This window comes from Corylus avellana, chromosome 2 (assembly GCF_965113065.1).
Source record: "Corylus avellana chromosome 2, dhCorAvel1.hap1.2, whole genome shotgun sequence".
NCBI lineage: Eukaryota > Viridiplantae > Streptophyta > Magnoliopsida > Fagales > Betulaceae > Corylus > Corylus avellana.
The window spans coordinates 10,368,600-10,391,672 of record NC_142491.1 but is presented as its reverse complement, the minus strand read 5'-3'; the positions used below and the strand labels follow the sequence as shown (position 1 = coordinate 10,391,672).

The window sequence follows — 23,073 nt, the reverse complement described above, 5'->3', positions numbered from 1 at the left end:
GAAGTGTTAGTGAGCCAAATAAATAAACTCAAATTTTTTTTTAAACTAATGTGGCAGATAAGGAAAAAAAAATTGCATTTTTTTAATTTAAAAACCCTTGCCATGTCAGTTTGAAATTTTTTCTAAATTTGTTTGTTTGACTCCCTAGCACTTCTCTTTATTTGATTAAATGAGTTAGACCTTTTAATTCTAAACCGCTAATTTCATATTGGGTTAGTGAGATATATTGAAAATTGTCAATCTTAAATATAATTTATCGGGTAATTGTGTTGAAATATGAGTATAAAACCATATAGATTAACCTTAACTCGATCCATTTAATTAGACAAGTTAGACCTTTCAACTTTTCTAATCTGTTACTTTCATATTGAATTCGTGCCGAATTTGCGTGTCGTGTTAAAAATTGCTAACCTTAATTGAAGGACGGTCATTATATTGACATTTGTCCTTGAATGCAAGATTCTTGCATATATTTTAAATTGTTGAGATAATTTGGTAGGGTAATTTTTTTAAACTGAATTTAGAGAATATTAAATTTCACAATTTGTGTTTAAAAATTGTAAAGAGATTGTAATAAAAGCTATAACATCTCGAGCATTCTCCATGATGCAAAGATGTGAACCAAAGGGGAGTTACCAAATCATACCGGGAAAGATGGGAAGTTAATTAGACTGCAATTGGAAGAACCGAAGAAGGAAAAATTGATGACAGATTTGAGGCAAATCAATTGCTTACAACTCTGCCATTCACAAAAGATCATGTTGCCTTGCTGCTAAACTGTGACTTGATTAATTGATGTTCACATTAACTTGCCAAATATATATCGGTGTTACATTGTTGCTACCATGGTAGTCCAGTCTCGTTGATGTACAATAATTTTCAAACACCCAAAAACTTAGCACTTTGACGTAAGGCTCTCTGCACATGTTGATCCACTTCTCACCCTCAAAAAGAAATTGAAATACGGGAAAGAATTTCTTTTTGACTTCTGTATAAGCAAAGTTAAAATCCTAGGAAGGCTGAATTTCCAGATTGCTTTGCTCGCCATTTCCAGAAGATGCTGTTGCTGCAGACGATTCAGTTTCCTTGGTCTCACCGGTGCTCATCTCCTGAACTGGTGGAGGGTTAACAATGGTCATGGCCACGTCGGCATTATCAGATAGATGATTCTTCATCTCCCTGTGCTCCTGGCAAATGGCACACCAGTGCATGCAGCAATGCACTAGGCAGGGATCACATGGTGAGTTCTGCAAACAAGCAACATGATTGGTCAGAACACGGCCTGCAGAGCAATGCCTACAAACGACGCTATAACATCTACAGATGCGTCATTTGAAATAAAAAGTTTCACTAGCTTTTCTGTACCAAACCAATCTTCAGTGTGTTGAACAACAAATCCAGGGATCAGAATGTAACAGAGTCATCTAAATGCGTAACGGCCAAGAGCAAGTTACTCCTTTGATTAAGTGATCACATTAAGCACATCAGGGGGGACATAGCTAAAAGTTTGTCAGCGTATCGATACATATCCATAGAGTAACCTGGATATCTTATTTCCCTCTTATGTTGAAATTGGTGAACTTCTTAACCTCAAAGTCTTCGGCTATGGTATAAAAATAAAGCATATTTTCTGGCAGTAAACTATAAGACATGAAGAAGTTAAATCTATTGTGCCACCAGCACTGGCAATGGTGGCGACCAGCCTAGGCAGCTCCACACCCAACCCCTCTAGCTCAGTTAAACCTCCTCTCACTGGGTTACATTTCCCATGTTCCGCATGGGAGACCCAATTGCACTTTATTTATAAAGTGATGTGGCTAAATCTTTGCTGAAGATAAATAATATTGGTAAAAAGTTGCATACTCCTTAGATGAAAAGGAGATTTCCTTGGTAATGGGATGAAAGCCGCACCAACAGAAAAGTAATTCAACCAACCAACCAGCTGGTTTACAATATTCCACAACAATAAATTGCAATATGCATAGACAAATAATTCCAAACGCTCACATTTTCCAACAGCAGAATCATTATCAAATTGAAAAATATATAGGCAAACTATTATGCTTATATGAATATATTTTAGTTTTAGGAGATCCAACAAGCATGAAATATCTCATGTCCAAATGCACAAGCAAAAATCTTAAAACCAGTCTTTATGTGGAGAAACTCAAAAGTAACTCCCGTTGAACATAAGTCACAAACAAGCAGACTTGTCAGAGTGATTATTTCAAAGACAAACACCTAAATCAACACTGGTGAAACAATAAATTTCACATAAATTCATGGAACGCAGAGGAAAAACTCCTAACATATTCTTGTATATCATATCGGATATAAATGATATTTATTGAACTAACAAAAATGAGCTATTACCAGGTATAATGAAAAAATGAACAGAACCTCATGAATAATGAGAATCACAATGCTGAAAGAAACCATGCCAGCAATAATTACAAAAGAGGAAAAGTGAATCTAATATTCCAAATGTTCACTGGCCTTCTACATTTCCACAGCTCACATTAGGTGGGAAGAAACTGGAAGTATAAGTGCTAAATGCAAAGCTAAATATCTGAGGATGTGTTTATATACAGCTGATTTCAAGTTTAAGGCATACCTAATCTTGCATTTGCAACCAGTGAAATTCAGGATAATAATGAGACAAAATGAAATTACCTTAAGATGATATTTCTTCTGCAATGATTGTCGAAACAGACCAGTGTAGATGCCACACATCCACCAAGCAAATAACAGGCCCTCGCAAATGAGAAATGATGTCTTAGGATCAATACCATGGTAGAGACCTATCGCAGCTGCAAGTGCAATTCCACCTTCAACACACATGCCATGACAAACGCATGCATTGGTCCAAGGAATATCATGCAAAGCTTCAACATTACGTCCAAACAAAACACACGGGCAGAAGAGCCCTGTCCAGCCTGGAACAGAACCACAATGATTTTAGAATGATCAACAATCATGAAAAGAACACAGCAGACAAATCAAAGAGGTAGTTACATTTCTCTTCTGTTTCTAGTCCTTTTACTTCCTGTTCTGAAATCTAGGCAATCTATGATCTAAAATAATTCAGTGGAAATATTAACATCACCAAAATGCCTTTCTGTGGAAATATTAACAATCATGATTCAAGAGCTGTTAAAGATATAATAGTTAGGTGTGTTCTCTTGTATACTCCATGTGTATCTAGGGGCTGATTACTTCTTTAACAAAAGAGCTGTCAAAGATATGCTGGCGTCCCTTAAAAGGAAAGTGGAAAGATGTTTAGTTATACTGGAAGTAGGCTGGAATCCATCTGGGCCCGTTACTAAGCTTAAACCCAACCTGCAAAGTAACATGACTGAAGGATGGGGTCATAAGGTTTTGAGCCTGTGTGATTCTAGGATTGATATGGGCTTGTGCACTTTAATAAGTCTGAAAAGCCGGAGGAAAAGAAGGCCATTGGAGAAGGGGAAATTAATCAAGGGTCAAGAAAGAATGAGTCCAACACTTGCGAGGATGCCTAGAGTTTCTCAAAGAACATTGAAGGGCCTAGCTTGAAAAGGGGGGCTTGTTTATCAACAGTGGCTCAAACCAACAACTAATGTTATATGGAGTGTGAAGGAAGTTGTAGTGGGTTTGGTCGCAGGTTCGTGTAAGACTGGTAAGAACAATTGTCTTCACTCCTCATCATTGAAAAGAACAATTCTCTTCGCTCTTATTGAAAGAATGCTTAATAATGCGAAAGCATGATTAATAATAACAAATCAGAAAGCTTGATTTCTAGAACTACCATAAGTGACGAATAATGAATTCCCTAGAAAAAAGAAAAGAAAAGAAAAGTGGATAAGTCAACATGTGAATGCCAACTCGACATCGTATATTAGATGAGGCTCTTACAACTTTCAGAATCTTCTGTACAGCCAAAAATTCCAGTCGTCCAATCTTCATCAGCAGGTGGATGATAGCTTTCAGGTAGCGGTTGCCCACATTCATTACATTTATGAACGACTAACTGTCCAATAGGAGACAAAATCAGTGATTAAAAAGTATTAAATAAACAATAATATTTTTTTAATCACATTATAAGCAGATAAACCATGCAACAGAATCACATGTTCTGCTTTAGCACATTAAAGTTGAAAGAGTCCTTTTAAGAGTTGGGAAGAGAGGGGATTGTTGTTGAGTATTCAAATTTCAAAAACAGAACATACAAAGTTCTTGGCAATTGCATCTCCATGAACTTCGAATAATACAAAAATAAATAAGACATTTATTCGAAGTTATGAAATTCACATTCCATGTGCAAACTAATTTTCCATCTCTAATTGTAAATGCAAAAGAAGAAACAAGAACACGCCTAACACATATACAATCATTGGAAAAACCATAACACAAATACGATCAAATTTACAAACCAAATCACAACAAGTTCAATATTCTCCAACATTCCACAGTCAAATGCCTTTCGCCGCTGCAGGATACTAACCACTAAACTACACACACAGAAACAGATTATCCATCCACCAACACTGAATCGAAAACGGCAATTCATCCAGACAGTAACCGTCTCGATTCGGCCGGCAAGAAAAGTGTAGAGACAGAATCAAAGCTATAAATTCAACCACACAAATCACATTGTTTACAACCCTTCCCCCAAACACCTTTCCCGTCCATTTTCTCGGCAACCAAACAGAGCAAGAGCAAACTCCAATCCAACCCAAAAATCAGAGACAGAGAATCAAAATTCAAGCAAAAACCGCGCCGTTGACTAAAATGCACAAACACAAACCAATACAACACACACAGACACAGACATATTTGAGAGGGAAAAGAACCTGAGGGATTTGAATGGGTTGGTTGAGCTCTCCGGGGGTGATCTCCTCCAATGGCGCTTGATCCTTCGTCAACTTCACGTACCGCGAGTGCGCGTTCCCGTCAGCCATCTGATCCCAAAAAACAAAATCAAACGGATCAGAGAGAGAGTGAGAATAGAGAAATGGAGGAGGTGAAGAGAAGAGGAAATATGGACCTTTGGAAATTGGAAAGAACAGAATTGAATATTCAGTTTCTGAGAGACTCCAATTGGTATATCCAAATCGGGAGCAGTTTCTTTCCCAACGACGAAACGCCCCGTTGACGATTTACATTGGGGGACTGAAACGACGTCGAATGGATCTTTGTTTCGTATTCAAATTGTTTTTTCACAACCCAAAAAAAGATCTATCAAGTTTTTTTTATTTTTTATTTTTATTATTTAATACACAATTATTTATGAAGGCAATTTTTTTTTTTAAGTAGATTGTACAACTTGATTAAGTGACAGTTGTACAACAATCTATTAAACTTTTTTTTTTTTTTTTTGGGATAACGTAGAGAATCTCATGTACGAAGGTCAACCCTAAACACATAGATCGACTCCTTACCCATAGAGATTCAAAATGATAGAGCTAGAAATCATATATTTATCTCACAACTATTCTCGTTCACCTTCTTGGGATAGCAGATGTCACTTAAACCCATACTGCCTTCCATTGTTACTGTTGAGTCTCAATTAACTCTTAGATTAGTCACTGTTAAAAGAAAAATAAAATTTAAGAATTGATTGGACCTGTCATATCAGCATTTGGGGATCATTGTGAAATAAAAATATAATATATTACATTTATCTTTCCAGGTGGAGTGCGAGAGACCAACTCCACCTTGAATTTGAGAAGGGTTGTTAGGCTATATATTATATATTTATTATACATTGTCTCACATTGATTATTGGTGTGTATCTGTATTATTGGCATCTATGTATAAGTCTCTCTTGTACAATAATATGTATGATTCAATATACAATCATTTTCCCTACACAAAACTTTAGACAAATTCTCAACTCGAGTTTCAAATTCAGTATATTCATTAATTTTTTTATTGTTAGTGATTTGGTATACAATCCCACTTCCTTCACAGAGGTCAATCCATACTTTTTCATCAATTTTTGAAGTGTTGTTATGACTATTACAAATTTTACTATAAGTCCTTAACAAACACATGATACTTATCACATTAGCTACTAAAATATAGATTGTCACTTGACAGTCTACATGACACTTATCACGTTTATAAACTAACGTGACAATCCACGTTGTACTTATAACGTCGATCAATCTAGATAACCTTTATTTTATAAATTTGTAAGAGATTGTTGTATACCAAACATTGCATATATGGGAAAGAGAGAGATCAATCAGCATGCCTATAGCGTTTTTCTTTAGAAACAAATTGTTGAAAGAAGTAGATGTGCATGTGCTGCATAAAGACACCACCGACTTGCATATCCAATAAACATGCCATCATAAAAACATGATGCATTAGTTTTCAATCAATCAATTTTTAAAGAGACTTACTAAGTAAATTATCGAAGAACTTGTGATCCTTAATTTACAGAATTTGACTTTGATAATTGAGAATGTCATGGGTTAGTGTTGCCTCTATTAGAACGCTAGCTAGCATCAAAATGGTTTTGGTTTGAAATTGGTATTCCCATAATTCCAAGGACAATTCAGATATTATTTTAATTCAAAAATCATGTTGAATAGATATTTAAAACATTATTCATATTTACTAATTAATAATCTATAACTTTAATTTCTCCATATAGTTTATTCTAGCCTTACCCTTTTCGATAGGATTTGTGTTGTTCCATGAGACCTGTAATGGCCCGTTCGGATTTAAACCCCGAGTGATCGACACTACTAACAATGTTGTCTATGTGACCACCACCCGTACGTGGTTTACGCCCATCAACTATAAAATAATTAGATCCAAAGCCAAACAACATAAAGATAAAGGTAAACAATGTACCAAGATATATTAGAGAAGTTCTATTAGTTACAAATATTTTAAAAAAATATTTGTGGATTGTAAGCCAATGTTTATTGAAAATAATTGCCATATATTTAAGCGGGATGCTATACACAATGTCCGGACATTAGAAAACACAACTTCTTGTCTCTTCCATGTCCGTACATGTATCTTCCATATCTATGTGACCACCATCCGTACGTGGTTTGCGCCCGTCAACTATAAAATAATTAGATCCAAAGTCAAACAACATAAAGATAAAGGTAAACAATGTACCAAGATATATTAGAGAAGTTTTATTAGCTACAAATATTTTAAAAAAATTTGTGGATTGTAAGCCAATGTTTATTAAAAATAATTGCCATGTATTTAAGCGGGATGTTACACACAATGTCCGGACATTAGAAAAACACAACTTCCTGTCTCTTCCATGTCTGTACATGTATCTTCCATATCTAGACATCGTCTTCTTGGAAAAATAAAAACTACAAATGCCCTAAAAAGCAAAAGACATATTTTGGACACCGAATAAACCAACTAAAAACTTAACAAACTCTCCATTTTGGCTATTCAGTGACAGACCCATTACAGACACGTAACTGATTACAAAAACCCAAGACATAATCTAACCTATAAAACCACAGAATGAGGCAAAAAAATGATCTTGAACATAGTTCCTGAAAATCACTGAACAAACACATTACGTGCATGGGGAACTAACAAGTATTGAAAATATCACAAAACAACTTGATAGATACACCAGAATATGAATCATATCAATTCATCATAATTCATAATAGATACACCCAAACGAACAGTTTTAATCAAAATTAGAAATAAACCACTATCCATGAATATCTAATAACATGTTAGTCAAAAATGAGTAAATGTTAAAAGTGTCTCTTGTGTCCTTTTTGCCTCGCTTCAAAAATAATGCAGTTTTTAAAATTACCGTTAAGCTCGTAATTGATCACTATCGAATTTTGATCAAAATATGATTTTAAAAGCCACCTCATTTTAGAGTGACACAAGAGACACTTTCTAGAATTACTCGTCAAAAAGGATTAACTAAGTAATATTCTTAAAAGTTCTCTCTTTTTGTTTTCAAGAGTAATAATAGAAAGAGGACTAGAGTCCTCCTTGTGTCCTTACAAATGTGATGTGCCTTTTAAAATCACCCTTAAATTTAAGATGATCATTATTGAATTTTGATCTATTGGTGATTTTAAAGGCCATATCATATTTGGGAAGACACAAGGAGGACTCCTCCTTCTAGCATTACTCTGTTTTCAAAGACAAATGGAAATGAGTAAATGATATAAGGAGTACTAGAGTCTTCCCAAATATGATGTGGCTTTTAAAATTACAAATAGATCAAAATTTAATAAGGATCATCTCAACTTCAATGGTAATTTTAAAAGCCACATCACACTTAAGAATATTATAATCCTCCTTATATCATTACTCAATGAAAAGATACATAAAAAAATATCCAAATGTGTCAAGTAGAACCAAGTGTAGCAAAACAGAATCAAAATGTGACAATAAACACCCGAGAGTAATTCTAAATACTCAATTTCCCTCCACTCTCATTTCAATGGACTAATGTGGAAATAGTCAACAACAAAAGGACACAACCTAAGTCTACAAATGTTACACAACAGAAGCACCTCAAAATATCAGAAGCAGTTTTCTGATATTTTATCAGACAGCCAAGAGTCCTGCGCCCAGTGGTCTTTTATCTAATGGCATCTCCTCTTCTCATTAAGGAGGCTGGAAGATAAGGTCAGAAGTTCAATTTTATACGAATCCTTTGGTTGTGCTTACCTAAAAAGAGGGGAAAAAACAGAGAAGAAGCAAGAAAAAGAATAGCTTGTGATATTTTCAAACTTGCACCCCAAGATTTCATACATGTCTTCTGCAAGCTTGCAGGTAAACAATACCCATCTCTTCTTTTTCTGTTCTAGTGATTTTTCATTGATTTTATCTACAATTTCCGGAAGTTCTATGCTGCTTTTAACTTTTTATATGCAGTCTGTTGGCCAACCTATTAGAACATCAGTGAAAATCTTCCTTTTCTCAGGTAAGAAGATTTTATATGTATATGATTTTAAGAATATCAGTGAAAGCCTCTGACTCTTCATTTCTGATGGCTCAGAGAAACTGTGTGTTGGAAATCAAGCGGGCTTAAATACAATCAATATTCTGAGAAAGATTAGTGGAGAAGAGGATAAACACAGGAATATTATTTTTAATAATTAGGTATTTTTAATCTCCCCTAAAAGGATAAAGCAGTTGGTGCTGTCTCTGAGGCTGGTTTAGGAAGGCCTCAACAACCAACAGGGTCATTCCTGGGTCCAACTGGTGTTGGCAAGACAGAGCTTGCAAAGGTTCTTTGACGATGAAAATCTGCTGATTATGATTGACATGTCTGAGTACATGGAGCAACACTCAGTTTCATGCTTAATTGGTGCTCGCCAGGGTAAGAGCTATTTGGGAGTTTAAAAATTAGTTTGTGTTAAGAAATATAACTTGGAACAAGATTGAACAAAGACATGAAAAGAGAATGAATTCTCATATATAATTCTGCATCTTTGAGCTATGTTTTATAGTACATTAAGGGGGACAAAATCCCATAAACTATGGACTAAGAAAAGGAAAATACAATTCAAATATAAAATCTAATAATGACATACAGGTGTGCTTCTATATACATGGGAACTAATTAAGAGAAATAAATGGTAGATAATCAAGGGAGGAATTTCAAGGAATCAAATCATATCTCAATACTCCCCCTCAAGTTGGTGCATGAAGATCCGTAATGCCCAACTTGCTAAGGAAACTAAGGAAGTTGTCACGGCCCAAAGCTTTAGTGAAAATATCGGCAAGCTGATGGCTAGCAGGGACGTGAGCTGTAGAGATGATCTTAGCACAGAGTTTTTCACGGACAAGGTGGCAATCAATGTCAATATGCTTCGTTCGTTCATGAAAAACGGGGTTGGCAGCAATGTGAAGGGCTGCTTTATTGTCACAAAAGAGCTTCATGGGTTGAGAATGAGGAACCCCGAGAGACTGAAGAAGCATCTTGAGCCAAAGGAGTTCACAAGTGGTTGCTGCCATAGCGCGGTATTCAGCTTCTGCGGAAGAGCGGGAGACAGTGGTTTGCTTCTTGGTTCTCCATGAGAGAGGGCTATTGCCAAGTGTAGTAAAATAGCCGGTGGTGGATCGACGAGTGATGGGGCAACTCGCCCAATCTGAGTCTGAGTAACCATAAACTTGGAAGTCACAATCAGTAGGGAAAAAAATACCTTTGCCAGGGGATGATTTGATATAGCGGAGAACTCTGATGGCAGCATCGTAGTGTGGCTGGCGTGGTTGATGCATAAATTGACTCAAAATGTTGACGGAATACACAATGTCGGGCCTAGTGATAGTGAGATAAAGCAAACGGCCCACAAGACGCCGATAAGGGCTAGGATCAAGTAGGGGAGTACCTTCTTCATGTGTAAGCTTGAGATTTTGCTCCATTGGAAAGGTAGCTGGCCGAGCACCAAGATGACCACTGTCACTGAGAATATCCAAAGCATATTTTCGTTGATTAAGAAAGATACCGGTTGGTGATCGAGCAACTTCGAGGCCCAAGAAATATTTTAAAGTGCCAAGATCTTTGATGCGAAACTTTTGGGCTAAGAAGTCTTTGAGTTTGCCAATAGAATCCAGATTATTACCAGCCACCAAGATGTCATCGACATAGACAAGAACTATTGTTAAAGAAGGGCCTTGTGACTTAGTGAATAGAGAGTGGTCAGCAGGAGATTGTTGAAAACCAGCCGCAACAAGGACAGAAGAAAATTTGGAAAACCAATTGCGAGAGGCTTGTTTAAGCCCGTAAAGTGATTTGTTGAGACGACAAACTCGATTCTCCCCCTTCTTGCAAAAACCGGGTGGAAGGGTCATGTAGACCTCTTCATCAAGGTCTCCATGCAGGAAAGTATTATGAACATCCAGTTGATGGAGAGACCAATGACGGGCTGCAGCAACGGCAAGGACACAACGAACAGTGACAAGCTTGGCAACAGGTGCAAAGGTATCATGATAATCGAGCCCTTCAATTTGAGTATAGCCTTTAGCCACAAGGCGGGCTTTGTACCTTTCAATGGTGCCATCTGCTCGAAGCTTGGTCTTGAAGACCCATTTACAGCCGATGGGTCGTTTGCCAGATGGTAAGGCTTGAAGTGTCCAAGTCTGATTTGCCTCCAAGGCTTGAATTTCAGAAGCCATGGCATCCCGCCAATGTGAGTGTTGGACCGCTTGTGTATAATTGATGGGATCTTTATGGTGAGACAAAGCAGATAAAAAAGCCAAGTGTTTGGGGTGAAAACGATCATATGAAAGAAAATGAGACAGAGAATGGACCATACCTGCCGAGTGCTGATGAGGGGAAGTCGTGATGGACTTGTTAGGTAGAGGCGCACAAATAAAATCCTTCAAATAGGTAGGTCGGGAGATTGTGCGTTGAGGCCGAGTGGGGATGGGTGGTAGTGTGGGTGAAGGGGCAGGAGGTGGTGGTGTGGGTGAAGGCACAGGAGGGGTAAGAGGACAAGATGAGTCAATTGGGTCGGTGGGACTAGGAGCAGAAATGAATGTTGAAGTGGTTGGAGTAGATGGGTTAGGGAGAGAAAGATCCATAGAGGGTAAAGGGATAACAGGTGCATTTGGAGAAGGAGAATGATGTTGGAATGGGAAAACATTCTCAACGAAAGTTACATCTCGAGATATAAAGATTTTCTTAGTAGTTAGATCATATACTCGGTATGCTTTATGACCAAACGGATAACCAAGGAAGATACATTTGGAGGCACGGGGTGAGAATTTGTCGCGAGATGAACGAAGGGATTGTGCATAGCAAAGGCAGCCAAACACCCGAAGATGATGATATTCGGGAGAGGTATTGAAAAGGAGTTCATGGGGGGATTTGTTTCCAAGGCTAGGGGAGGTGATTCTATTAATGAGATATGTGGCAGTCAAAATACACTCACCCCAAAAAGAGATGGGAAGATGGGCTTGGAAGCGTAAGCACCGTGCAACATTGAGTAGGTGTCGATGCTTACGCTCTGCAACTCCATTTTGTTGGGGCGTTTCCACACAAGTGCGCTCATGAATTATACCTTCATCGTGGAAGAATTGTTGGATGCGATGTGATAGAAATTCTTGCCCATTGTCAGTTCGGATGTGTCTAACTGGGCAGGAAAATTGATTTTTGATGAGAAGGCAAAAATGCTTTAAGCAGGAATAAGTTTCAGATTTGAAACGCATAAGATATACCCAAGTGTTGCGTGAATAATCATCAACAACAGTTAAAAAATAATGGGCACCTGTGTGTGAAGGAGTAGGATAACCTCCCCAAATGTCACAATATATTCGAGAAAAAATGGCAGTGCTTTTATTGTGGTTCAATGAAAAAGGGAGACGAGTATGTTTAGCTCGTTGGCATACATCACAGTGAGAACAAGAATTAGGAATAGAAATGAATTTATTCATGCCGGATGGAGATGGATGTCCTAGACGTTGGTGCCACAAAGAGAAGTCAAGATTCTGTTGGGATTGCATGGCAGATGGAATTGCAGAGGAAAGTGGTGTTGCGGATGCCTTGTAGTAGTATAGTCCATCACGAAGTTCACCCATTCCAATCAGCTTCCTCGTGGCTAGGTCCTGGAAGACACAAAAAGTGGAGAAAAAAATAGCAACACAATTTAGAGCACAAGTGATTTTGCTAATAGAAAGGAGATTAAACTTAAAATCAGGGACGCATAAAACATTGGCTATAGTGACAGTGGGGGATAATTTGACAGAGCCAATGTGAGTGATAGGAACGACTTCACCTGTTGGAAGTTTAATGGGGCTAGCATTGCTAACTTCATGAGAAGTCTCGAGGATGGATGGAATAGAGGTCATGTGATCGGATGCTCCACTATCAATGACCCAATCAGATGAATGTGAAGGTGGAATTAAATTACAAGAGGGAGATGGGATATTACCAGCAAGGTTGGCTGAAGGAGTGGGCGAGAGAAGATCCATCAATTGGCGGTACTGTTCAGCAGAGAGACCTGGTATTGAACTTTCACTGGTATGAAATGTTCCTGGTTTTGTAGAGACATGATGAGCAACATAAGGAGATGATCCTTTTGGGGGGCCGGACTTTTGATTGCTGCGAGAATGATCCCAATTGGGTGGATACCCTACGAGCTTATAGCAGACATCTTTCCAATGTCCAAGAGCTCCACAGTGATCGCATTTTGGCCTACCACGTCCTCTGCCTCGTGATTCATTTGGACGAGATTGTGAAAAATTTCGATTTGCTGCCATGGCTATAGAATCAGAATTGGATGTAGGGAGGTGGAGCAATCTCTGTTTTTCTTCTTGATGGATGATGGAATAAACTTTGCCAACGTTGGGAAGAGGATCTACAGCAAGAATCTGACTGCGGATGGAAGCATATGATTCGTTCAATCCCATAAGGAATTGAAAGACACGTTCAACTTCCTGCATTTGGTTGAGTTCTCGCAAGGCACCACAAGAGCATTCTGGGATGGTTGTGAGTGTATTTAACTCATCCCAATATGATTTGATAATGTTATAGTAGGCAGCAATTGACATATGATCTTGGCTCAAGGTAGATATATCTCTTTTTAACTTAAAGATTCGGGGATTATTACCTTGAGAGAAACGTTCTTCTAAGTCGATCCATACCTCTCGAGGATTGTTGCAATAGATGACACTGTTGACGAGCGATTTATCAATGGAGTTAAGGATCCATGACAGCACCATATCATTACATCTTTCCCACATAGGAAGGTCTGTGGAGTTGGCTGGTGGTCGAGTAAGAGAACCATCTACAAAGCCAAATTTGTTTTTGGCATTTAAGGCCATTTTCATGGCTCGCTTCCATGTGATGTAGTTGTCACCGGTGAGATGGGTAGAACACAAAACTGCTCCTGGATGATCAGCAGAATGGAGATAATATGGAGAAGATTGAAGAGAAACATCACTGGTTGTTGTGTGAGGTGTTTCGTTGTTCAAGGGTATATGACCCTCCACATTTGTGTGTGACTCGGACATGTTGATGGAGAAAAAAAAATGGAAATCAGAACTGCTCTGATACCATGTTAAGAAATATAACTTGGAACAAGATTGAACAAAGACATGAAAAGAGAATGAATTCTCATATATAATTCTGCATCTTTGAGCTATGTTTTATAGTACATTAAGGGGGACAAAATCCCATAAACTATGGACTAAGAAAAGGAAAATACAATTCAAATATAAAATCTAATAATGACATACAGGTGTGCTTCTATATACATGGGAACTAATTAAGAGAAATAAATGGTAGATAATCAAGGGAGGAATTTCAAGGAATCAAATCATATCTCAATAGTTTGTTTGATAAAAAAACTTTCAGGGCCAAAACGCATTTTTGGGAAAAGTTTTAAAATAAAGCTTTTTTACTCTTTTTGGCTTTAAAAGCTATATTTCTCAACTCAATCCCAAACATGCTGTAAGTGTATTAGCACATCTTATTTATGTGTGTATATGAGAGTAGCTTCTTATCTCATTCCTTGTTCAAACAGTACACATCTCTTCTTTTTCCGTTCTAGTGATTTTTCATTGATTTTAACTACAATTTCCTGAATTAGTATGCTGCTTTTAACTTTTTATATGCAGTTTGTTGGCCAACCTCTTAGAACATCAGTGAAAATCTTCCTTCTCTCAATTAAGAAGATTTTATGTGTATGATTTTAAGAACATCAGTGAAAACCAGTGACTCTTCATTTCTGGCACTCAAGATGAAAAACTCTAGGAACACAATCAACATTCTAAGAAAGATAAGTGGAGGAAAGGATAAACACACACAACAACATTTTTAATTACCAAAAATTAGGTATTTATAATCTCCAAAAATTAGAGTCCTGAAAGGATAAAGCAGTTGGTGCTGTCAGTGATGCTGGGTTAGGAAGGCCTCAACAACCAATAGGGTCATTCCTATTCCTGGGTCCAACTGGTGTTTTGGCAAGACAGAGCTTGCAAAGGCTCTTGCCGGGCAACTCTTTGAAGATGAAAATCTGCTGACTAGGATTGACACTCAGTTTCATGCTTAATTGGTGCTCCACCAGGGTAAGAGCTTGTTTGGAATTGCGTTAGAGAGTTTAAAAAGTACTTTTAATACTTAAAAAAGGTGTGCTAAACAAAAATCTGGTCTGTTTGGTAAAAAACTTCGAAAGTATTTTCTTGACTTTTTTATTCTAAAAATTGCCAAAACGCACTTTTGGAAGAAGTTTAAAAATGAAGGTTCTTTTAAAAAAAAAAAACTCTTTTTGACTTTAAAAGCTATATTTCTCAACACAATTCCAAACATGCTCTAAGTGTCTTTTTCTCATTCCTTGTTGCAATTCTCAAGTATGACATGAGGTTCAGAATTGAAGGGGAGACGATCCTTTTCTGTTAAGCTTTTCATGTTTTGTGTCAAGGTGCCTGCCAAAAGCACTTCCAAACCATTTATAATAAATTATAAATGTTTTCCAATTCTTTTGGGAGTAATTCACTGCCATCTAGTCTTAATTTCTGGTAAGCTTTTCAACATTCCTCATTCAGGAACTGTTGATGCACTTCCAAACCAACAACCCATGACCATCTACAAAATATGTTGGACAATTTTGAGTTTGCGTTTGGGAGCTTAAAAATAACTTTTAGTACCTAAGAAATTGCCAAACAAAAAGATGCCATGTTTGGTAAAATGGCTACAACGCACTTTTAGAAAAAAACTTAAAAAACTCTATTTCCCAACGCAATCACAAACAAACATGTTTTTTGTAGAAGATCAGGTTAACATCTTTCTTATTTATTTTTACACATGAGAACACAACTTCATAACAAATCTAATTTCCATTGTCTTTGTGTTCAAGAATTTTGACTGCTGATTAGATGACACCTCATGGCTACGGCTTGTCAGCTCTAATATTGCTACTGAAAAAAGAAAAAAAAAAAGAAAAAAAAGAAAAAAGGTAGCTTGTAAGAATTACCTTTCTGAATATGATTTGTCTTAATATGACATCCAGTTCTCTCTCTAGTTGTGAGAGCTGTGTCATGTTTTTCTGTTCAATGCTTTGTGTGGTGCTTGCCAAAAGTGCATTAGCTGGTCCATTGAAGCAAATCTACACATAGGTCCCAAAGATTTTATGCTGATAGCATGTTAAGAGAGGATCATATAGTTTGAGAAAATATCATGTAAAAAGGGAAACTGATCTTCAAGATGTTGCCAGTGGGCAAGGGTGGACCCAAATGCAGCCTTGCCCCCCCCCCCCAAAATGTTTTTAGAATTCCTCCTCATTGTTTTTTTTGTTTTTTCTAGATATACCCTTAAACAAATAATTTTTACCCCCAAAAAAATTCTTTTTATTTTATTTTACTTTATTTTTTAGTTTTGCCCACCCAAAACCTAAAATCCTAATTTTGTCCCTGGCAGTGGGTTAGTTAGCACTTGTCTGAAGATCAGTACACTACAAGATTGTTCTGCATGACAAGACAAAAATTGAATAAGAGAGAAATTTCATAAAATTAATGATCAAATATAGTTTGATGAGATTTAGAAGTTAATAACTATAGATGATAAGTAACTCATCATGTAACACAGCAAGTTAGGAGAGAAATAGGATTAAAGCAATCTATTTTTCCCATCTGGCTTATTAGGTTAGTACCATATCCTTACTCAATTTTTCAGTAAAAATAAAACCTCTAATATAGAGTAGCAATATTGTTTGTCCAAAAAAAAAAAGAAACCTACAATTGCTTTCTTTTATTCCAAAGACCTATTTCCTTTGGTTTTACATTCCTTGTCATGAAATAATGAATTGAGTTCGTATAGACATTTTGGATGCCGGTATTGAAATAGCCTTGCTGGCTACATTTTCTGCTACTCTACCCATTTCATAAAGTATTCTACCCGGTTTAACGATAGCTACCCAATATTCGGGAGATCCTTTCCCTGAACCCATACGCGTTTTTGCGGTTTTTTTGTAGTACTGAAATTGGTCTGTAAATATATGTACCCATATTTTTCCACTAAGGCGCACATTTCGTGTCATTGCTCGTCACCTTGCTTCTATTTGTTTAGATGTGATCCACGCAGAACATAGCATCTTTGTAGTTCGGGAAATGAAACTTGTTCGACGAATGATAGAGGATATAATGACACATTTCATAATGTTGACGTGACTTAAAACCCCTCAAGTCATGTGGGTGTTTTTATTCTCCTAGAGAAGTGGTCTTCTTTTACATGAAGGACAAAGTTGTTGCTGGAAGCATTAATTGCATTAAGGTAACTTTCAACTCTTTACTAGTATGTATATTGTTAAAGTAATGATTAAGTGATTAAATTTATCTCTTTCTAAAAGCTTAAACTTTTGGGATAAATGGTAGTTTAACATGATATCAGAGCTAAAGATCCTTGGATCAAACCTTAATTCTGTCAATTCACCCCCATTTAAAATTAAATATTCCACGTGTTGAGCCCCATCTATTAAAAAAGAGTTTGAGCTCACACGCAAGGGGAAGTGTTAAAGTAATGATTAAGTGATTAAATTTATCTCTTCCTATAAGCTTAAGCTTTTGGGATAAGTGGTAGTTTAACACACACACACGCATGCACGCACGCACGCGCGCGCGCGCGCGCGCGTGCGCACACACACACACACACACACACACACACACACACACATATATATATATATGAAGTGTTACTCATTATTATGTGTGAACACACACACACACACACACACACACACACACACATATATATATATATGAAGTGTTACTCATTATTATGTGTGAAAAAGAGTGAATGTTATGTGTGAAAAAGAGTGAATGAAGAAAGCTTCCCGCGCACTAAAGAAGAGAGAAGAAAAAAATTTGGTTTTGTTTACCCACTAAAAAAGCAAGCAACACGAGAGGAGGAAAAAGGAGAACAAGCGAAAATTTGAGTTGTTGCATACCAAGGAATTTTGGGCGTGAACTGCATATTTTTCTTCTTTTCTCATGCTCTCTTTTATGTGTTAAGATTAGAGAATTGTGTAAAAGAAGAATTGTCTTTGTCTTGCGTGAGAGTGAGATTTTGATGTATTGGATTTTGGGTTTGAGTGATTTTTCTTTACCACAATTTTGTACTCCATATTTGGTTAGTGAATTTTTTCGTGATTGCCCCCGTACGTGGATGAACCTCACATTGAGGGAACCACGTAAATTTTGGTGTTCTTGCATATGATTGTTTTGTTTTATTTACTGTAATCGTGGTCAATTGCATATTAGACCAACTCAAACTCAACCTACTAGGGATGATGTACAAGATAAAGAAGAGGAAGATAAACATCAAGTGTCAATAGAAGAACACTTGTGATAGGACTCTAGTGTTTAACTTGTATTGATAGTGTAGAGTTTAAGTTAGATGTTATATGTATCTCAATGATTACTTTATATATACAAGCACTACCCTACCGTTGAAGTAGGCAGCATTACACATAATTCTATATGGTATCAGAGCCTATGGACGACTAACGTCTTTTTTTATTTTTTTATTTTTTTTATGGTCGCTTCATCCTCCACCTCCACCATAGATTCCGCCACCCTCCCAATGATGTCTGCTACTCCTCACAACCCTTTGCACAATGTCACTTAGCACATCTCCCTCAAACTCACCCGCGACAACTATCCACTTTGGAAAGTTGTTGTTGTTCCCTTTCTTGAAGGCCATGATCTTATTGGTTTCGTTGATGTTACAACTATCTAGCCATCGAAACTTACAGCTAATTCCACATCTAGGATGCTGGTTCCCAATCCCGATTTTCACACTTGGTATCTCCATGACAAGCTCCTCATGAGTGCCCTCATCTCCACTCTCTCTGATGGGTTGTTACCGCATGTGATAGGTATTTTAACCTCCCATTCCTTATGGACTACTTTAGAGACATTGCTCTCTTCTCATTATCAAGCTCGACTCATGCAAGTCCGACATCAACTCGCCACTTTGAAGAAAGGCACTCAATAGGCTAATTATTTTCAGAAGGCCTAAGGTTTTGCTCACATGTTGGCTGCCATTGGTCACCATCTTGAGGACTTCGATATTGTGTCCCCTATATTCTCACCGGTCTTAGTGTTGACTATGATCCCCTAGTTACCTCAATTACAACAAGATTTGAACCCGTCTCCTTGACTGATCTCTATGGTTTGCTCCTCTCTCATGAGCTGCGTCTTGAGCAGAACACGACTGCAATTGATCTTTCCATTTCCATTGCCAACACTACACAATGGTGTTCATCTCCTACCTACGGCCCCCTTGTGGTACGTTTCACAACTTTGGTCCCCGCAACAACTATACTCGAGGCCGGGGACGTGGATAATGTAGGGGTGCTCCCTCTCAAAATTATGGTTATGGTTACTCCCCCAGACCGATTTGCCAACTTTGTCACAAGATTGTTCACACGGCTCCTAACTGTTGGTAGTGTATAGATCACTCCTCAGAATCCCCTCAAGCAGCTGCCTTCATGGCTACTACTAATGCTACACTAGACCCCCAGTGGTATCATGACACAGGCTGTAATCATCATGTCACCAACGAGTTCGCTAGCCTAAATGTTCGTGTGGAGGACTATACTGGTTCGGACAAACTCAAAGTGGGAAACGACCAAGGTTTGCGCATATTACACACTGGCACTGCTACTTTACCCTTTTCTCATCATAATTTTCGTCTTTCCTTTTTACTTCATGTTCCTCAAATAAACAAAAATCTTATATTTGTCAATCAATTCACTCGTGAAAATGGTGTTTTTGTTGAATTTCATCCTAACTGTGTTTTGTGAAGGACCTCCGCTCTCGCAAACTACTGTTCCGAGGCTCGAGTAGAAACGAGATCTGCCCATGGCCCTCCTCCCATTCCTCATTCAATGAACTTACTGCCCATATTGGAGAGAAGGTTCCCATGGATGATTGGCATCGTCAGTTAGGCCATCCTGCTCCGCTCATTGTTCGTTGTGTTCTTCGCTCAAATAACCTTCCCGTAGCTCCATCATCCCCCTCTACATCAATTTTCTCATCGTGTCAACAAGGCAAAAGCCACCGTCTACATTTTCCAGCATCTATGTCCATGTCTAGCAACCCCTTACAATTACTATATCTTGATGTGTGGGCCCTGCTTTACCTTCAATCAATAATAAGAAGTTTTGTTTTTGCATTGTTGATGATTTCACCAAGTATATCTGGCTATTCCCCATCACACACAAATCTGAAGTTGCTGCTATTTTCCTTCGTTTTAAAAGATGAGTTAAAAACTACTTTGGCCGAAACATCCTAGCTGTTCAAAGTGGCAATGGAGGGGAGTTTCACACCCCCCAATCTACCTTACCATCAATGGGCATCACATATAGATCAAGTTGCCCTCACACTCACCATCAAATGGGTTTTGTTGAACGTCGCCATAAACACATTGTAGAGACCGGACTCACTCTCCTAGCCACGGCTAGAGCCCCTCTCACTCTATGGTTCTCCCTTCAAAGGTTATCCAACATAAGTCTCCCTTTCAACTTCTCTTCAATCTCACCCTGGACTACAAATTCCCCAAAACCTTTGGTTGTGAATGTTGGCCCTTCCTTAGACCTTACAACCATCATAAGTTAGACTTTCGTTCCAAATCTTGTATTTTCATAGGATACAGTAAAGAGCACCAAGGCTACAAATGCCTACATCTTCCCACTGGGAAGGTGTACATTGCTCGTCATGTTGTGTTTAACGAGTCCTCTTTCCCATTCTCCAATAGCAAAAAGAATTTCTCTCCTCCTCCTAATGCCTCTACTGAATTAACTTGGATTCAATCTCTCATGGGTGAACTTGGAATCTCTTTACCTAGTGCTCCAATTCTACATTGTGACAATATTGGAGCAACGTATCTTACTTCCAATTCTATGTTTCTTGCTTGGAAAAAGCACATCGCCATTGACTATCATTTTGTATGAGACGAAGTGGCATCCAAAAGTCTCGATGTTCAGTTCATCTCCGGCAAGGATCAAGTGGTTGACATTCTCACAAAGCCTCTAGTCTCCAAAAAGTTCACACTACTCAAGTCCAATCTCAATGTCAGATCTCCACCGTCGAAATTGTGGGGATGTTTTAGACCTACTCAAACTCAACCTACTAGAGATAACGTACAAGATAAAGAAGAGGAAGATAAACATCAAGTGTCGATAGAAGAACACTTGTGATAGGATTATAGTGTTTAAATTGTATGGATAGTGTAGACTTTAAGTTAGATGTTATATGATTACTATATATATACAATTATTGCCCTACTGTTGAAGTAGGCAGCGTTACACAAAATTCTATATTGCACAAAAAGTGGTATCAGACCTAAGATTCGGTATTCCGATCGACAATTACTATAAATATGACAAGCATCAAGTATGAAGTGGAGAAGTTCAATGGTAAGAACAACTTTTCTCTTTGCCAAGGAAGCATGAACATTCAATGGGTTTCATAATACATTCCCAAGAACATTAAATGGCTTAGAATCGTATTTAGAAGTGAAATCAAATCTTGAATCATGTTAGAATGGGTAGAGCTAGGACCTTAAAAAAGGAGGTTCTGCCATACTAACTGAATGTTCGACAGAAGTATCGAACGTTCATGTCGAACGTTTGACATGAATACTAAATGTTCGATGCCGACCGTTCAACACTATTTCTGAATGTTCGATGGTCATGCAAAATGACTATTTTGCCATCATAATAGTTGTAAGGGTATTTTTGCTTAGATTAAGATTGATGATAGACCATTTCACATAGTTGGACGATGTGGACTGTCAAGGCAGTTACCCAGTGGAAAACCACGCACAAGGTGAGTAGAAACTCACATGGATACTTGTTACTTTCCGCATAACATGATTATTTTATATATTTCAAATGTGCATGTTTACAACTCATGAAATAGATATTGGATTACTGTGAACTCTACTTTGTGAAAATGTATGCTGATTAAGCAAGATGATGAAAATGAGATTTGTAAAAGAATACATGATAATGGCCATGGGCTTACAAAAATATACGGGTTAGCCCTATGATCAAAATATGTTTATTGTTTATATTTGGCCTTAGATCCAATAGTTGTTTGTGACTGGTGCAACTATGTTTGATTGGTGGTCACTATAGGACAGACGTTACTAGTGGCGTCGGCCACCCGAGGTTGAACTCGGTTGGGCTGCTAGTGATGGACGATAGTATATAATATTCAGGGCACCGATATTTTATTGCAAGTCCCTTGGGACAACGCCAACCCTACCGGGAAGGGGTTAATATATCGAGTAGACCATATAATGTTAAACTATGACATAATTCTCCTATTACAACATATATATTATCTACATTGCATTCAAGATTATTTTGTCAAACGATGGATGGTAACCTTATATTATTGCATGTAATTTATAAACAACTGAGTTTACCATATAATAACGTGTACGTCATGTGCATTTATACTCACTAAGTTGTGGACTTACATTTCTATCTTTTTCACTTATGAAACATGTGTTGTTTTATAGTTGGACTACCATTAGATGTCAGATTTGAGATGGACCTTGAGGCAGATGCGGCTGTTTGGCATAGTGATATCGATCCAGTTGACAGCTGATGACTTATTACGAGATTAGGTCGGTTGTTCATGCTAATTAGTACTTTTGGGTGATGTTGTAAACTTATAGTTTTGAGATATGCTTGTACATTAAGGTATAATATGGATCCTTTGTAACAATGATATGTATAGTTTAATTTTAGTTAATGTGATGATTCTTGGTAGATGCTTTGGTTGCAATGATTAATGTTGATAGAATGATAGAAGTCATAATGTTTTAATTTTCGAGAGGGTTGTATATATATAAGGGAAGTATGCAACTAGTATTAAGAGGATTATCAATACCTTACCATTCGCTAACTGTTCTTTTATAGGCACTTTATTGTTGGCCACGTGGCATGTTCCAATTAGAGACCTTGCTTACTGGAATTTGCGCTAGGGCCTGTGACCTATACAGCTTCATAAGTGTTTGGGGGTTGACGGGATTTCGAGGACACGAGAGAGCTGATGGGATGTCGGGGGCATGGCCTGACGTCTAGGGGCCTAGGCTTTGGTGTGGCACCT

General features: G+C 37.7%; 2 protein-coding genes and 1 long non-coding RNA gene across 9 annotated transcripts in view; 1 reads left to right on the top strand and 2 right to left on the bottom strand.

The window, feature by feature from the left end:
- Window positions 1–784: 784 nt before the first annotated feature.
- On the bottom strand, window positions 785–5,159 carry LOC132187745 (PLAC8 family protein). Its single transcript, XM_059602166.1, has 5 exons — window positions 5,027–5,159; window positions 4,833–4,940; window positions 3,895–4,009; window positions 2,674–2,936; window positions 785–1,247 (listed from the first exon to the last, which is right to left on the bottom strand). Exons 2-5 carry the CDS (start codon window positions 4,938–4,940, stop codon window positions 1,011–1,013), a joined length of 723 nt encoding a protein of 240 aa, XP_059458149.1. The 5' UTR covers window positions 5,027–5,159; the 3' UTR covers window positions 785–1,010.
- A 1,780-nt stretch (window positions 5,160–6,939) lies between these two features.
- The window catches only part of LOC132187924 (agamous-like MADS-box protein FUL-L), an 82,808-nt gene continuing 66,674 nt past the window's right edge, over window positions 6,940–23,073 (bottom strand). For 2 of the 7 annotated variants that reach the window (XM_059602364.2, XM_059602346.2), the window contains 2 exons: window positions 15,927–16,058; window positions 7,236–7,523 (listed from right to left, as the gene is read on the bottom strand). In XM_059602364.2, coding sequence (XP_059458347.1) covers window positions 7,413–7,523; window positions 15,927–16,058 — 243 coding nt within the window. In that variant the 3' untranslated portion in view covers window positions 7,236–7,412. Of the gene's footprint in view, window positions 7,066–7,235; window positions 7,534–8,557; window positions 8,674–15,926; window positions 16,059–23,073 lie in introns of those variants that run through there. The other 5 variants (XM_059602356.2, XM_059602361.2, XM_059602377.2 and 2 more) reach the window with 5 other exon arrangements.
- On the top strand, window positions 8,662–22,733 carry LOC132187964 (uncharacterized). The gene is made up of 4 exons (XR_009440856.2): window positions 8,662–8,778; window positions 8,881–8,929; window positions 9,005–9,328; window positions 22,481–22,733. It is a non-coding gene; the product is annotated as an uncharacterized LOC132187964 (long non-coding RNA).

Excerpts from the sequence above, each read along its gene's own strand:
- LOC132187745 (XM_059602166.1), bottom strand. The coding sequence starts at position 4,940 with ATGGCTGACGGGAACGCGCACTCGCGGTACGTGAAGTTGACGAAGGAT. Across the intron at positions 4,010-4,832 it reads AACCCATTCAAATCCCTCAG|TTAGTCGTTCATAAATGTAA; the intron begins GTTCTTTTCCCT and ends CCTATTGGACAG. Across the intron at positions 1,248-2,673 it reads AGAAGAAATATCATCTTAAG|AACTCACCATGTGATCCCTG; the intron begins GTAATTTCATTT and ends GCTTGTTTGCAG.